The sequence below is a fragment of the Dreissena polymorpha genome, chromosome 6 (genome assembly GCF_020536995.1).
Source record: "Dreissena polymorpha isolate Duluth1 chromosome 6, UMN_Dpol_1.0, whole genome shotgun sequence".
Classification (NCBI taxonomy): Eukaryota; Metazoa; Mollusca; class Bivalvia; order Myida; family Dreissenidae; genus Dreissena; species Dreissena polymorpha.
The window spans coordinates 97,993,666-98,009,582 of NC_068360.1; the positions used below are offsets into that span (position 1 = coordinate 97,993,666).

At 34.4% G+C, this 15,917-nt stretch overlaps 2 protein-coding genes across 3 annotated transcripts; one reads left to right on the forward strand and one right to left on the reverse strand.

Moving 5' to 3' along the window:
* The first annotated feature begins 1,350 nt into the window (after nt 1-1,350).
* Nucleotides 1,351-6,144, forward strand: LOC127836667 (uncharacterized). 2 transcript variants are annotated; one of them, XM_052363359.1, is made up of 5 exons: nt 1,351-1,554; nt 3,202-3,272; nt 4,014-4,163; nt 4,575-4,709; nt 5,351-6,144. In XM_052363359.1, exons 1-5 carry the CDS (start codon nt 1,397-1,399, stop codon nt 5,602-5,604), a joined length of 768 nt encoding a protein of 255 aa, XP_052219319.1. In that variant the 5' UTR covers nt 1,351-1,396; the 3' UTR covers nt 5,605-6,144. The 2 variants fall into 2 exon arrangements, with proteins under 2 accessions (XP_052219319.1, XP_052219320.1); XM_052363360.1 differs by having other exon boundaries at nt 1,355-1,554; nt 4,014-4,148.
* Nucleotides 6,145-6,469: 325 nt separating this feature from the next.
* Nucleotides 6,470-9,928, reverse strand: LOC127836672 (putative nuclease HARBI1). Its single transcript, XM_052363371.1, has 4 exons — nt 9,809-9,928; nt 9,478-9,589; nt 7,871-7,962; nt 6,470-7,055 (listed from the first exon to the last, which is right to left on the reverse strand). The coding sequence occupies exons 2-4, from the start codon at nt 9,587-9,589 to the stop codon at nt 6,774-6,776; spliced, it is 486 nt and encodes a 161-aa protein (XP_052219331.1). The 5' UTR covers nt 9,809-9,928; the 3' UTR covers nt 6,470-6,773.
* Between the last annotated feature and the right edge of the window lie 5,989 nt (nt 9,929-15,917).

The window sequence follows — 15,917 nt, forward strand, 5'->3', positions numbered from 1 at the left end:
GGACAAGTTCAAAAATTGTCCAGATTGTTGAAAAAAGATGGCCACCAGCGGGCGGGGCATTTTTCTCTATATGTATATAGTGAAAACATGTCAACACTCTAGAAGTCACATTTTTGGCCCAATTTTCATGAAATTTGGTCAGAACATTTGTTTTTTTGATATGAGAGTTGAGTTCTAAAATGGTTCCGGTCAGTTGAATAACATGGCTGCCGGGGGGGGGGGGGCAGTTTTCTTATATTTAAATAGTAAAAAAAGCTTGTGAACACTCTAGAAATCACTTTTTTTGCCCAATCATCATGAAACAAATTTTCATTATATTATACAAAATCCTTGTAAACACTCTAGAAGTCACAATTTTGTTTCAGATTTTATGAATCTTGGTCATTATATTTATTTTTGTAAGCAAAGTTTGATGTTTGGTAAGGGGGGGGGTCAACTAAAAATATAGGTCACCAGGTCAAATCTTACAAAAACAAAAACACTCCATATGCCAGAGTTTTAGTTCAATAATGATGAAACTTGACCAGGATGTTTGTCTGGACAATATCCAGGTCAAGTTTGACGTTTGGTAAAGATTAAATGAACCGACTCCTCTCAGGTGATCGAACTAGGGCCATCTTGGCCCTCTTGTTCCGTATTGGCCGTGTTTTTTCCATATTGGCCGCCTTTTTCTCGTATAAGGCGAGTTTCGAGCTTTTTTGGCGAGGCTCAACTTGTATTGGGCGAACAAATTGAACACATTCTCATCTAATATTATAAAGTTTACAGGTTTTTTTCCACTTTTTGGGAAGATAGCCCATGGCTTTGGAATTGGGAATTTTATCGGCATTTTCATGAAATTGGGAAAATAAATTCATTAGCCTTTTTTTCCACATGAAAAGTCCACTGATTAGGGAAATACTAAATTTGATATAACTCTTTATAATCATTCAAATTAAAAGAATAAAATCATATAATACTTTGTTAGATGTAATTGAATTGAAATTGAGATATCAGATAAAATACGCATAAGAAGACTTCTTTCTAAAAAAAAAAAAAAAAAATATTTTTTTTTTTTTTTTTTTTGGAAATGGGGATTTTTTTGCCACATTTTGGGAAAAAAGTATACTTTTTGGGATTGGGTACATAGCCGAATTTCGGCTATAAAATCGGGCCAAAAAAACCCTGGCCCCGTGTTCACAAAACTGTTTACTGTCATCGAAAATCAATTTTGCATGACATTGAAAATCGTTGTCAAGTGACATCGATGACAAAGTTCGAGTTCACGAAGCTATTTAAAATTGATGTCGTTCAACATCGGTTCTAACGACATCGATTTTTTTCGACTTTGTGGACGTAAGCGGTAAAGCGGAAGTTGTTTTTTGTTGACGTCTGCTGCAATGATAGTTTAGCTACAATGACTGCTCAGGTGCATTGGTCTATGTCGGAAAAAACCTTCGTGGTTCAACTGATAAATGATCGGTACGACGAGTTATATTGTCGATTTAAAGGTGCCACACTTGGTGGCAAAAAAAAGGAACAAACCTGGCAAGAGGTTGCTGATACCTTCAATAGGTGAGTCGCAATTAACTTGTTTGTTTTGAAATGTCATCTTACTATTAGTCTTAGTGCAGTTAGGCTGTAGACAAAACATTCATTTGTTTTGATAGAACTAACACATGCCTGTATAACCGAAAGTAAGAAAATTCGGCATTAATATATATATATATTCATAATGTTTCAGTGACCTATGAACAAAAACAATGTCTGAAAATATTTGGCAGCTTCATTTTTGCAACTGAAAATTATGTTTTTTAAATCATTTGTAATAACTTCAAGTCACTGAAGTTCTAGGCATGTTTAATTGTCTCAAATAATATCACTAGTATTAGTAGCATCTAGCCTATCAAGCGTCTGTGTGTTTGTGACGATTAAATGTACGTTCTGAAAATGACGGCCTTGTTTAGTATATTCTAACACTATTATTAGCACTTACAGAACCCTAATCAACAGATCCGTTCACCATAATTCCTTACAGGTTCTAGAATCTGATCGCCCTTTGCATGTTTTTCCTTGGTCTGTCCGCCCTAAATCTATTAGAAGATTATATGAAATCATGAAGAGGCTACATAGTAGTTTTTATTCAGTATTTGATCTAAATATTAATACCATAGTATGATTAGTCTCAAAGTGTGAGATATGGCACAATATCAATTATTCAAACCATGACTGATTATAATGTATATGCATTGCAAGAGAAAAGCTTAACAATCTGAAATTCTCAAAATATTTCTGATTAAACTTAAAATACTTTCCAAAAATGTAGAGATACTTTTTACAATTAGGCTATATAATTAAGCTTTGCAACATCTTATCCACAAAGGACTCTTTGACCTTTTTTTTTTTACTGTTTTGAGATAAATGACCACAAAATGATATGATACAATTTAATTGGAAATGGAAATTACTTATTTATATATATATAAAGTTAAAATTCATTTGTCTGTTTAAATGCAGGACTATCTCAAATATTTTTGTTCACTAATTTGATGGCATAGAATACACTGTGCGAGAAAAAATGAGAATTTGGACAGAAATAGTGCTACTCATGCAGTGTTAACAAAAAAAATTAAATACAAATTTCCAATACTAAACTGTTGTGGTTTTGTTAATGAAAAAATGTTTATAATAAATAATGATTTTTTTTTACAAAATGTTAATGTTTTCTCATCAAAACAAAGACAGAACAAAATATTAATAAGAAAGATCTAGCAAAATCATGTTTGCTAGGGTGCCTTTATAGACATTCATGTCTTTATATGTGTCATAGATTTTTAGCTCGACTATGTCTTTTGACATATTGCTTTTATATTTTGTGTACTTCTTTATCATCATGACCCCAACCTATAAACAAGAGCAGACAACTGTATTTAGCATTTTGTAAGAATTATGTGCCCATTTTATACTTAAAAAATTGAAATTTGGTTTAGTTTTGTGCTTAGGTCCACTTTATACCTAAAGTAACAAAGCTATTCATTGCTTTCATACTTGCAACACTCACTTACTATCATAGGGGGACTGTGCAGACAAAGTTGCGTAACTCTGAATGGCATTTTGACAGAATTATGTCCCGTTTCATACCTAGAAAAACATACGCGATGAATATGTTTCAATTATGGTCCTTTTCCATTTAGAATATGACTATATTACCTTTCATTTCAGCTCCAGTGTCGCACAATGTTCTAGGACAGTGCGTCAAATAAAAGACATGTATGCGCAGTTGAAATGTCGAGGTACCTTTTACTTTGCATTTATATCATGTTCGTATGTACCAGTCTTAATGGAATGTAAAAATGAAACAAAACGACATGTTCTCATTATGTAATGTAGTGAAATGTTTTCTTTTATTGCACCCTTTGTAAAAACTGTATAATATTAAATGTAATTTATTAAATATTTTATGCACACAAAAATAAAAAAGATTAATGTAATTGTTGAATATTATGAGCTCATTACATGTGTTTTACGCGCCAGTAATATTTTGCTAGATCTTTAATCACGCTCATTATTTATGCTTGTTGATTATTTTTAATACTTTGGCAAAATGTAGTTAAATGTATTTTTGATGATGAAAATAAATTTCTGAGTATTAAAAAATTATAATAGCATTAGTTAGTTCCTTTGGCCCATGAATAGTTAACAAGTAATCTCTAATCTATATTACATATTCCTTAATCAGTGTTTATTTTTGTCAACATATTGAGAAAATATTTGTTATAATATAAAGATGCATGCTCTTAAAATACATTGGTATATGTGCTGAGAGCTTAATCTTTCAGTTAATACTATTTTTGAACTGTTCAATTCAATAGTTCAGTATTTTAATCTTACCGAGTTTTTTTAAATAATAATCACTGCAAATTATTATTGTACATCAAATATCAATGTTGATTGTTTAATAATTTTTCAAAGATTACAGTATAAGATATCTAAGTTGAAAGAATGGTTCATAAATGTACCTCGCTTAATTTAAGCCAAAAAAAAAGAGTCTGACAGAAAAGAAACTGGAGTGGGGCCTCCAGCTGTATTAACCACGGTGGAAGACCTGGTCATAGATGGCATCCGCGACAAACCACAGCTGATTGGCATTCCGGGTGGCATTGATTCAGGTGATTGTTATGCATGTATAATGATCTTTTTAATTTATTTTTCACTGTTGCATTTTCTTTCAAATTTGTAACATGCAATGAATATGAATGGAATATTTAGAACTGCAACTGACCTGCAATATACGTTACCAGATTATTTTGGAAACATTAAACAATGAACCATACACAATGGCTCTGCTTCATTATATTTGTCTTGTTTAATATTTAACCATTATATACATATCTGGCAATGATGATTTATTGAATGTTAATTGGTTTTATTTTGCGATGTTTGTGATTCGAAAAATGGTGAAGGGGCATTAAAAGTAACATCTGTATGTCTGGCTGTCTGTCTAAAGTTGTGACCGGTGCCAATTAGTGGTGCATCATTGTCTCATGGACACATTTCTTGTTTATTCTTAGATGGTATAATTTGTTGTATTGAAGGCGTGGCTGATGTTGCTGAGATGGCAGACACTGATGAAGCCTCAGCCAAGTGTACACTAACTGTTGCTGAGTGTATATCAAAGCCTGCAACTGCCTTGAATGTAGCCACTTCTTCAACATCAAGACCATCAAAAGGTATATTTCAATATGTCAATATTTTAATACCAAAAATCATCTTTTGACATCCTCTAAATCTGGAAGCATACTGAGACATCACATTATTATTAACTTGAGTATGCAGATGATATATGAAAGTAATATTGCCTTTTACACAATAAACCAATACTCAAATAAACCAATACCCAAAACCAATATATATTTAGAGAATATACATGTACTACTACTTGTTTCTCAGTCTCGCATGATAAACTTGATCTCTATCCGACACGCACATAATATTCTTTTATTCCCATTATTTTGTGGTCGTTTATAATTAGGAAAAAGTAAAAATACTATATATTATCAGAAAACCATGGTCTAAAAATGTTGATATTAGCATAGAGCTTATATTTATTCGATCGCTTGATATTCTATTGTTTTTGGTCTGGTAATAGGATAAAAAGCATGCACATAACTGAAATAACAATTAAAACTTTAAGAACTGAGTCATTTTTTACTTCACTGATGTATGAAGTTTCTTTTGTGCATATAAATTATTCAAATCATAACTGGCATAAATCAGTAACAAAAACATGCATGTAAACATGGATAAAATGAAGAAAGTATTTAATTTCTTAAGCACAATTTGAATATGTTAATGTATAATTAACTTCCAGAATCGTTGAAAAAGAGAAAGAGAAACAGATGCTATGAAGAAGAGCTACTTGAGCTGGAAACAAGACGTGCACAGGCTGAGTTGGACCTGCTGTTGCAGAGGCAACAGCAGGAAAAACAGCTACATGATCTTAGAATTAAGGTGATCACAGAGGCTGCAGAGCAAGAGAGACAACTTTTTACTTTAAAAAAAGAGTTGTTAAACTCAAATATAAAGTCTGCAATGGATCAAGGCCTTCTTTTGTTTGAATCTTAAACTTAACATGTTTCTAGGGGCATATCGACTGCTAATAGACAAGTTAAATAGCTATTATTTGCAGAAACAGCTACATAGGACTGATTTATGCATGTTTTATTAATTAAATGTATTAATAATGTGTGACACTCTAATATGAATAAGTGAAACACCACTTACCATAAATAAAGGACCAAGTTTGGTAAATGATGAAAGTTCTATACTGATGGGCAGCTGGTGTTCTACTTATTCATATTTTAGTGTCATACATTATTTATACATTTAATTCACATAGCATGCATGAATCAGTCCTTTGTAGCTTTTGCTGCAAATAATATCCATTTAACTTGTCTGTTAGCAGTCAATATGCCCCTTGAAACATGTTTGACTCAAGATATATTTGTGTCCGGTGAAATATTTAAAATGCATTTGTCTTTAGCCTTTAGGACACATTTCTAGTTTCCAATATGCCGGTTTAAATGAATAATACTGTCGATATGCCTATTCTATTGTTCTAACTTGTCTTTCTTGATCTGCAGCCTCTGTGATCCTTCTCTTATCTTTTTGCTATTGATATAATACTTATTATGTGAATGAATCTTTGTTTAGTTATCTTCAAATTGACTGTGAATGTTTTGTGATCAGATTCATAGGTAAAACGTTTTTCGATTCTTTTCATAAGTTTGAGTCTTACATTTTGATCTAAAAAAAGTTGGTGAATATATATACATATGTACATATATCATGAATGGCAGATAACTCCTATTAATTTTAATGTAACTAGGTCAAAGGTCAAGGTCACAGTGACATGAAATAGTAAAATAATTTCTGGATGATAACTCAAGAATGCTTAGGCTTAGGATCATGAAACTTCATAGGTACATTGATCATGACTGGCAGATGATCCTATTAATTTTCAGGTCACTTGGTCAAAGGTCAAGATCACAGTGACTCAAAACAGTAAAATGGTTTCAGGATGATAACTCAAGAATATTTAGGCCTAGGATCATGAAACCTCATAGGTACATTGATCATAACTGGCAGATGACCCCTATTGATTTTCAGGTCAAAGGTCAAGATCACAGTGACAACAAACGTATGCACACAATGGCTACCAATACCAATGACAGCCCATATGGGGGGCATGGATGTTTTGCATACAACCCTTGTTATTATATAACTATATGTTCTTAAAAGAAAGATTCTGCGATGTGGTCTCTGTAACTGTTTCCAGACCCATCTCCTTCATATACAACATGTGGCTGATCCGTGTCATCCTCACATGTTCGTGAAAACATGTCTTTCCTCTCTAATCCAATGTTATGAAGAATGACACACGCGACTGTTATTTTGGCTGCTCTGTCAGGTTTTACTCTAAGTCCATAATGTAGACATGGAAACCTACGCTTGAGAACGCCAAAAGCTTGCTCGATCACCACTCTTGTTCGACATAAGGATATGTTAAACCGTTCCTGTAAATGAAACAACATACTCATAATAATATTGCAAGCACTCCACTTAATGTTAAGAACTGATGCTAGTTAGGTGACATTGCTTTATGCCTGTAAGTAAATATTAAACCTTTTCATGATGATTAGAATGTATTTACTTATGCTATGAAATTTGGCATTGTGTGTATTTTCCATGATTTTATATTTAAAATACTGGTAAAAGAAATTAATAGGATTATTAGTTACACCGTTAGTAACTGACAGTTTATGGGATATATACTCTCTGTAATTTAATACCATACTCGAGCTTCGCTCTGGTATGGTATGAAATTACTGAGGGTATATATCCCATACACCGTAAGTTACCAACGGTGTAAGGATTATCTCAATCGACTTTCCATTACTTACGTACATGTAGTATGGAAATTACTCGGGATGTATGGAAAATACTCCATGGGCATGTGACCGCTCTAAGCCAATAGGATCAGGTCATATTTGTACTAGATGAGATATAGATTCATATCCATTATTGTTTGAAATGTTCTGCATATTTTTTGGTCATAACTTTTGCAATATTGAAGACAGCAACTTGATATTTGGCATGCATGTGTATCTCATGGAGCTGCACATTTTGAGTGGTGAAAGGTCAAGGTCATCCTTCAAGGTCACAGGTTATTGTTTTTTTTTAATAGCTGCCATGCGGCTCAAAGCGCAGTTGGGGGCATTGTGTTTCACAAAAACAGCTATTGTTTATTTATTTTGTTTAATCTAAGGTTAACAAAATTTAATTCCGAATATTTGTTACATTGTTTTAAAGATCTATTTAATAACTATACCTTACAAGGACTGTCGGTGTTTTGATATGGTGTCATAAGATACCTCTTGCATCCATAGCCAGAGTCACCAAGCAGAAGACCGTCGATTTCACCTGTTATAATAAAAAAGAATGATCATTTTGCAGCACTGTAATGTCAAACAACGATATCAAGCAGTGTATTGTTTAATGCATGCAAGTTTATGACATAGTTATAACGTTATTGATGTAATATGTTGTTGTTTATGTTACATTTAAATAATTGTGATATTAGTTACTGTGATCATTTGGAATGATGTGATTTCAATGAAGTTCAATTTTTGTTGTTAGTATGTCAAATGTGATGTGATAATAATACATTAGAGCTGCAACGATTCGATCCGATTCATCGAAAATCGATTCCAAATGCTTCGATTCGATTACGATACCAAACCTACCAAATTCGATTCGATTCTTTAACATATATACATATATATACATAGATACGTAAAGCGCGCTGTATTCTGACTATTGATACAGGAAGGTGTAGGTTTTATCTTTACAAACATCAACGACGATAATTACAACGCGCGCGATTGGTTGCTTATTACTTTAGTCATCCAATCAATAAGCCCGTTACGGTCTACTTTTCGGAAAAAGCGTCAAAATGGCTGAACAAGTTGTTGCCGACAAATTGAAATTATCAGATGCGACTAAGAAGCTAAAATAAAAAATGTGGCAGTATTTTGGGTTTCGGGGTAGTAGCCCTACCAATAAAGCAAAGTGTAAACTGTGCTTCATGGATGTGGCGTACAATAAGTCCGGCTCAACCACTAATCTTATTTAATGCAATATGGCAAACGCAAACATAACGTTGATTTAGTAAGACAAAGAGGTCGCACAAGTGCAACTACTCAAGTCGCCAGCCAGAAAAGTAGTTATATTTCTGTTGGAGTTTTGTTAAGTTTATTAGAGAATGTGATTTGTCCTACAGGTAACAGGTGATGCTGTCATGGCACAGTGGTAGACATGCTTATAGCGGTTTTGGGTAAAGATGTAATAGTGATAGTACTACCATTCAACTGATTCCAGATACGTTCTTATGATTATTTATTTATTTTTTATATTATTGTGTAATCAACACAATCTTCTAGTCAGAAGTTTTTATATTAAAATTGAGTCCTAATTTGCTATTCTTTTTTATGTGTTTTATTGAAATCACATTTGAACAGAAATGTTTATTTTGAGGCATAAGAGTGAATATATGATAAAAAAAGGTTTGAAGATGAATCGAATCGAAAAAATCGGTATCGGAGTGTCTGAAATCGAATCGAATCAAGCTGTTGGTGAATCGTTGCAGCTCTATCATACATGTGATCGTTTTAAAAGCTGTTATATAAAATAAAACCAGACTTAACAGATAGATGGATGGATGGATGTATGGATGGATGGATGGATGGATAGATAGATAGATAATTTATATATATGGCTGGTGATCAAACCTACTTGAAAAGATGGAAACGCTTCAATAAAATAAAATTGTGCTTGTTAATTTTGATGTACTGGTAATAATTATGTGCGTAAATAAATTTGTGCAATGGATGAATAAAATCATAATAATGAGTAGTCTTCATGTGATTGTCATTATACCTCTTTCAAAGCGCTGACGTATGGCGCTTTCACGAAAGATCATTGAATTGTGAACGCTCCCAGGCCACTTTGCGACTACGTCAACAAACCGAAAAGTGGCATCACAAATCATCTATAGAGCAAAAAGAAATCACAAATCTTAATGAAATCCACACTGCACAATGTCATTTGTCTGATATCACATTAATACAAGTAAACAACAGAACATCCAATTGTCACCAGTTTCGTTTTGCAATTTTCACTGTGTACAGACAACCTTTAAACATATATAATCTAATAAAAATACAAGTTGAGGAAATGTTCATGGATATTATTTCACTTATTGTTTTACCTGTACATTAAGGGAGTGAAATCCCTTTCTGTTCACATAATCGTCTTCGTTCGCGCTAGGCGCTTGAATACGGATATGTGTGCCATCAACCACACCAACCACTTGGGGGAAACCTTTAAAGACAATAACATTGGTAGCTTAATCGACATTTGTATTAGATAATTTTTACTAATTTGAGTATACTACAAAGTTTCCGCATTTTTTTTTTCACAAGTTACAAGTTCAATCTTCTGTCTTTCATGTCAATATATGTGTTCCCAAAAATAACAATCATTAATAAACAGTTATGCTTATTATACTTATCATACACGTATACTTATCATACACGTATGTTATTTCAAGACGTATAAATATAGCATACAGTACTAATACAACGTTTTGAATTGAGCCCGATTCGACTAAGAAACATTTAACTCCCCTTATTTGTTTACTTGACAACCAATCAAAAATCATTAAATTGTCGGATTAAATTATATTGAGAGCTAATACGCACCGGCGATGTTATAAAACTGTTTTTGCACCGTCCGTTGCACATTTTCTATATTTGGGAAGAAAACAAAGTCATTTAGATGTCGACACACGCTGTCCGTGAATTGCTTCACCGCTCTAGATACACTGGACCTTGAAATCCCATGCAGCCCTGCCGTCACAATGTGGTGTGTTCCAGTTGCAAGGAAATGCAATGCCGCTAGAGTTGAAATGAGCGGCGGAAGAGGACAAGAACGCTCAGTAGCCCTCTCCAAATTCAGCATATTGACAAGAAACAGAATAGTTTCCGGGAAAAACCGGTACCGTTCACGAATTTCCAACGGGGACAAAGTTTCCAATGGGTTCGTTCGATCACGGAAAACTCCTATCCATCGGAAACAATTCATTTATGTATCTAGCGCGACGAAGACGTCTTTCAAAGTCGGCCATATTGTTTTCTTAATATGGTGATTGTCATCAATTTTCAATTTGACAATGCCCAATATCAATGTCAATTTCAGTGTCATTGATTGCAAATTGAAAATCGATTTTGGATGTCATTTGACATCGATTTTCTTTGTGAACACCAAGTTTGAGAACCGATGACAAAAATTGAAAATCAATGTCACTTGACATTGAAAATCGATGTCAATTTGCTTTGTGAACACGGGGCCTGGTTTATTAATAATATGTGGTATATTTATTAGGCACATTACTGAAAGACTAATCCAATGCATGAATGATTAGGACAATGGGTGAATAAAAGGTGAACAATTTGGTTATTTTTGGTTTATTGTTTATTTTCACAAGTCAACACATGGTTTATGTTTACAGACATATTAGAATAGCTTGTCAAGTAAAGAACTGTGTTGTTTTTAACACAAATATTAATTATGCATATTTGCTGTGAAAAATGCAGGGCGACCACAAAATCAGTATGGGCGATCTGCTTTTACAAATTGGTGGCCTCGCAGGGCAAGTTGCTTTAGGCAAAATTTTACGCCCCTGACCTTTCCATGCGCATAACAATTTGGACCCCTGTGACCTTGACCTTGAACTTGAGTTCAGCGTTCAGGTTTCAATATCTGCGATCGCGATTTAAAAAAGGCTCATACATTCTGTGTCCCTTCAGATATTGCTTTCATATTTGGTACGCATGTGTATCTGGACAAAACCTTTCCATGTGCATGCAATTTTTTACCTTGGCCTCCGCGTTCAGGTTTCGAAATCTTCGACCGCGATTCAAAAAAAGCTCATAACGTACTACAGCCACCACAAACCTGTGTGGATAGCAGTCAAGAATTGACGAGAATTCACAAATTATAGCACAAATTAGGTTATAATGTGTTTGGTCTGTCTGTGTGTTTTTGTCTGTTCGCTATTAGATTTACAATATTCGTACAAAATTATTTTGGTCATTCATTAAAAAAAGTTTTGCTTATTCAATATATTACTAAATAGGACAAAAAAGGGTAAAAGTTTGATTGTAACAACATTAATAATTAATGTCCCATCCTCGATATACTAGTAATACTAAACAAGTAACACAGGTATGCTACCATCAGGCAACATGTCCAACTCACGGAGTTCTTGTTGTTTTAAACGTTATCGTTTCAAAACTTTCCCCAAGTTGATTTAGACCTGAAGTGATTGAGTACAACTTTTCTGAAATATTTAAATAAATAATTAAATAAATTAATATAACGTATGTATAAAAAGATAAACACATTATTAAATAAATGTGTTTCAATAGAAGTCATTTGAAATTGATGCAGGTTTTTTTTTCCACTTTTTGGGAAGATAGCCCGTGGCTTTGGAATTGGGAATTTTATCGGAGTTTTCATGAAATTGGGAAAATTAATTCATTAGCCTTTTTTTTCACACGAAAAGTCCACTAATTAGGAAAATACTAAATTTGATATAACACTTTATAATCATTAAAATTAAAAGAACAAAATCATAAAAAACTTTGTTAGATGTAATTGAATTTAAATTGAGATAAAATACGCATAAGACACTTCTTTCTAAAAAAAAAAAAATAAAAAAAAAAATTTTTTTTTTTTTTTTTTACATTGGGAATTTTTTGCCACATTTTGGGAAAAAAGTATACTTTTTGGGATTGGGAACATAGCCGAATTTCGGCTATAAAATCGGGCCAAAAAAAACCCTGTGATGTTTGATGAACCTCATCTATGCATCTGACCAGTTGCTTAGTAGTGCCAATCCTGGACATCTCCAAACAATCCAAATAATAATAATGAATTGTATGCTTACTATTGCTTAAAACAACCACACACACGTATATTAACTCGTCTATGCATTTTCAGATAACAGATCCTCTCCATCTGTCGGGCATGCAGTAGGAGGGGCTGTAGGTGGAACTGTTGTGATAGTCGTCGTGTTTGGGCTGCTCATATTTTTGAAGAAATTTACACGTATGTATACACTTTGTTGAGTAAACTTTGATTTTGTGATATGCATAATTAGCATTATATATTGTATATACAGGGGTGTGTTTTTAGCTCACCTGAGCACAATGTGCTCATGGTGAGCTATTGTGATCGCCTTTTGTCCGTCGTGCGTCGTCAACATTTACCTTGTTCACACTTTAAAGGTCACATTTATTGTCCAATCTTGAAATAAAACTGGATTAGAACATGTGTCTCAATAATATCTTGGACGAGTTCGAAAATGGTTCCGGTTGGTTGAAAAACATGGCGGCCAGGAGCGTGGCAGTTTTCCTTAAATGGCTATAGTAAAACCTTGTTAACTCTCTAGAAGTCACATTTTTAGTCCAATCTTCATGAAACTTTTTCAGAACATGTGTCCCAATAATATCTTGGACGAGTTCAAAAATGGTTCCGGTTGGTTGAAAAACATGGGTGCCAGGGGGCATGGCAGTTTTCCTTATATGGCTATAGTAAAACCTTGTTAACACTCTAGAAGTCACATTTTTAGTCCAATCTTCATGAAACTTGGTCAAAACATGTGTCCCAATAATATCTTGGACGAGTTTGAAAATGGTTCCAGTTGAATGAAAAACATTGCCGTCATGGGGCGGGGCAGTTTTCCTTATATGGCTTTACTGTATGGTAAAACCTTGTTAACACTCTAGAAGTCACATTTGTGGTCCAATGCTCATGAAACTTGGTCAGAATATTTGAACTAATAATATCTGGGCTAAGTTCAAAAATGGTTGAGATCCGTTAAAAAACATGGCCGCAAGGGGTAGTGGCCTTTTTCCTTAAATGGCTATTTACTACAAAACCTTGTTAACACTCTAGAAGTCACATTTATTATCCAATCTTTATGAAACTTGATCAAAACATTTGTTCTAACAATAGCTCGAGTGAGTATGAAAATGGTAATGGTTCGTTGAAAAACATGGCCGCCAAGGGGGGGGGGGCAGTTGTCCTTATATGGCTTTGGTGAAAACTTGTTGACACTATATTAGCCACATTTATTGGCCAATCTTCATGAAACTTGGTCAGAACATTTGTCCCAATGAAATTTTGCCAGAGATTGAAGCTGGGTCATATGAGCTCAAAAACTAGGTCACAAGGTCAAATATAAAAAAAAACATGTTAAAAGTCACTTTTTTGGTCCAAAATAATCTTCATGAATCAGCTTGTATTTTTTTCAGAATAGTCTAGTTCCTTTGGCTTTCAGGTGAGCGCCTTGGGGCCTGATGGCCCTCTTGTTTCCTCCTTTCAGCTGATTGCATTCCTGCATTTCAATGCCAACCTTATGAGCTCGGCTGTTTTCGGAGAAAACCCGAGGTATTGTCATAGCCAGCTCTTCCGCCGTCCGCTGTAGGCGTCGTGCTAAAACCTTAACATTGGCTCTAAAATCAAAGTGCTTCCACCTACAACTTTGAAACTTCATATGTAGATGCACCTTGATGAGTTCCACAGGCCACGCCCATTTTGGGTCACTAGGTCAAAGGTCAAGGTCACTGTGACCTCTAAAAAAATAAATAAAACAAATTCTGACAAGCTTTGGCAGCCAAGCGTGGCACCCGTTATGCGGTGCTCTTGTTTACAAATAGTTATAAACTTTGCTGGAACTATGTACAAATGAAGAGTTTTATTGAACCCTGTAAAGGTGGGTTTCCACTGCCGATCCGATCAACTCGATCATCCTGATCACCGAAATTTCCCAACCAAACCCGACCAAGCTGGACTGAAAAAGGGTATACACGACTTCATCGACCTCTTGTCAATCCCACACGACCCCCACACGACTCATGCACGACGTCCACTCAACTATCTTTCAGATCATCTCGACCTATACGGGAGCACTATACGATCTCAGCTCGATCAAGTGGAACTGAGCTCGATTGCCACCAGATCTTCACATGACCAGATCGTGATGGTCGTACTGCAGTCGTACAAAGCGATCTAAAAAAACTCTGGTAGAGGTCAAGCGGATCGGGTACAGAGCTCGTGTATGGTCCAATAGCAAGCGGAAAGTGATTGTGTACGGTCGAGTAGCCATCGGGTAGCAGTCAAGTAAATCTGTACATCAAATCGAATAGAGGTCGAGTGAATCGTGTTGCGATCTAAAATAACTCGGGTAGAGGTCGAACGGATCGGGTACAGATCATGTAAAAGATGTTAAGGTAGCGCACCTCTAATGGGCACATATCCAAATATAATCTAAGAAATTATTTTCTTAATCAGCATCATTTCACTGAACTACATGCAAATTTGTAGGTAGGCTTTCCATGCTTTTAAAAAAAATATACCGATTTTTTCAAAACCACTCGGCTTTTGTCCAGTTTATTTTCACCCCTGGGGTATATAAAAGTTCCATAATTCATTCAAATTTCCAAATATGGGCATGCAGTTGGTGTGTACAGATGCTGTAAAGGTGTTTAAAGTTTAAACAAGATGAAATGAGTATTCTTTTACAGACATTTATTTTTTGCAAATTTTTATCTATGGAAGAGCGCCATGAAATGTAAGTGATTTCAGCCAAGTAAAAATTGGGTCGGTTAAAAACAAAGTGTAATAAAATTCAAAATAGTATCATTTAAGTCATATTTTAAACTTAGTTTTTATAGAAACACTATATACAGCTAAAATACCAAGAAATAGACAGATTTACCGTTAACTTTTTGAAATAAAAATAAAAATGCAACATGCATGGTTCGTATTTTCAACAGTAAATCACCCAATTTCGTCATAACGTTGTTTTAATTTTAATAATTGAAGAATGTGAATAAAAATTGCAACATATTTAACAATAAATATAGCTTATATGCCATATTAAAACAAATTACGTTAGAAAATAAATAAAACGCGTCCCTAAAAAGTATACGTCGTCGGCAGGATTCGAACCTGCGCGGGAATATCCCAAAAGATTTCTAGTCGATCGCCTTAACCACTAGGCTACGGCACCTAATAGTAGGCTCTTCAACCTTCGAAGAAATCGCGGGAAATCATTAGAGGTGCGCTACCTTAATCCGATTGCCACACAATTGCTTCACGAGGTATTCATCTGAGAGAAAGTACGCAGATGAAAATCAGTTTTCAAAGAACGAGAGTGCTCTGAGTCTTTTCTACTGTCCTTGCATTTCAGGTAATCCATGCGCTGGTGCTCAGTACGATGATTTATTCAATGGACAGTTATGATGTAA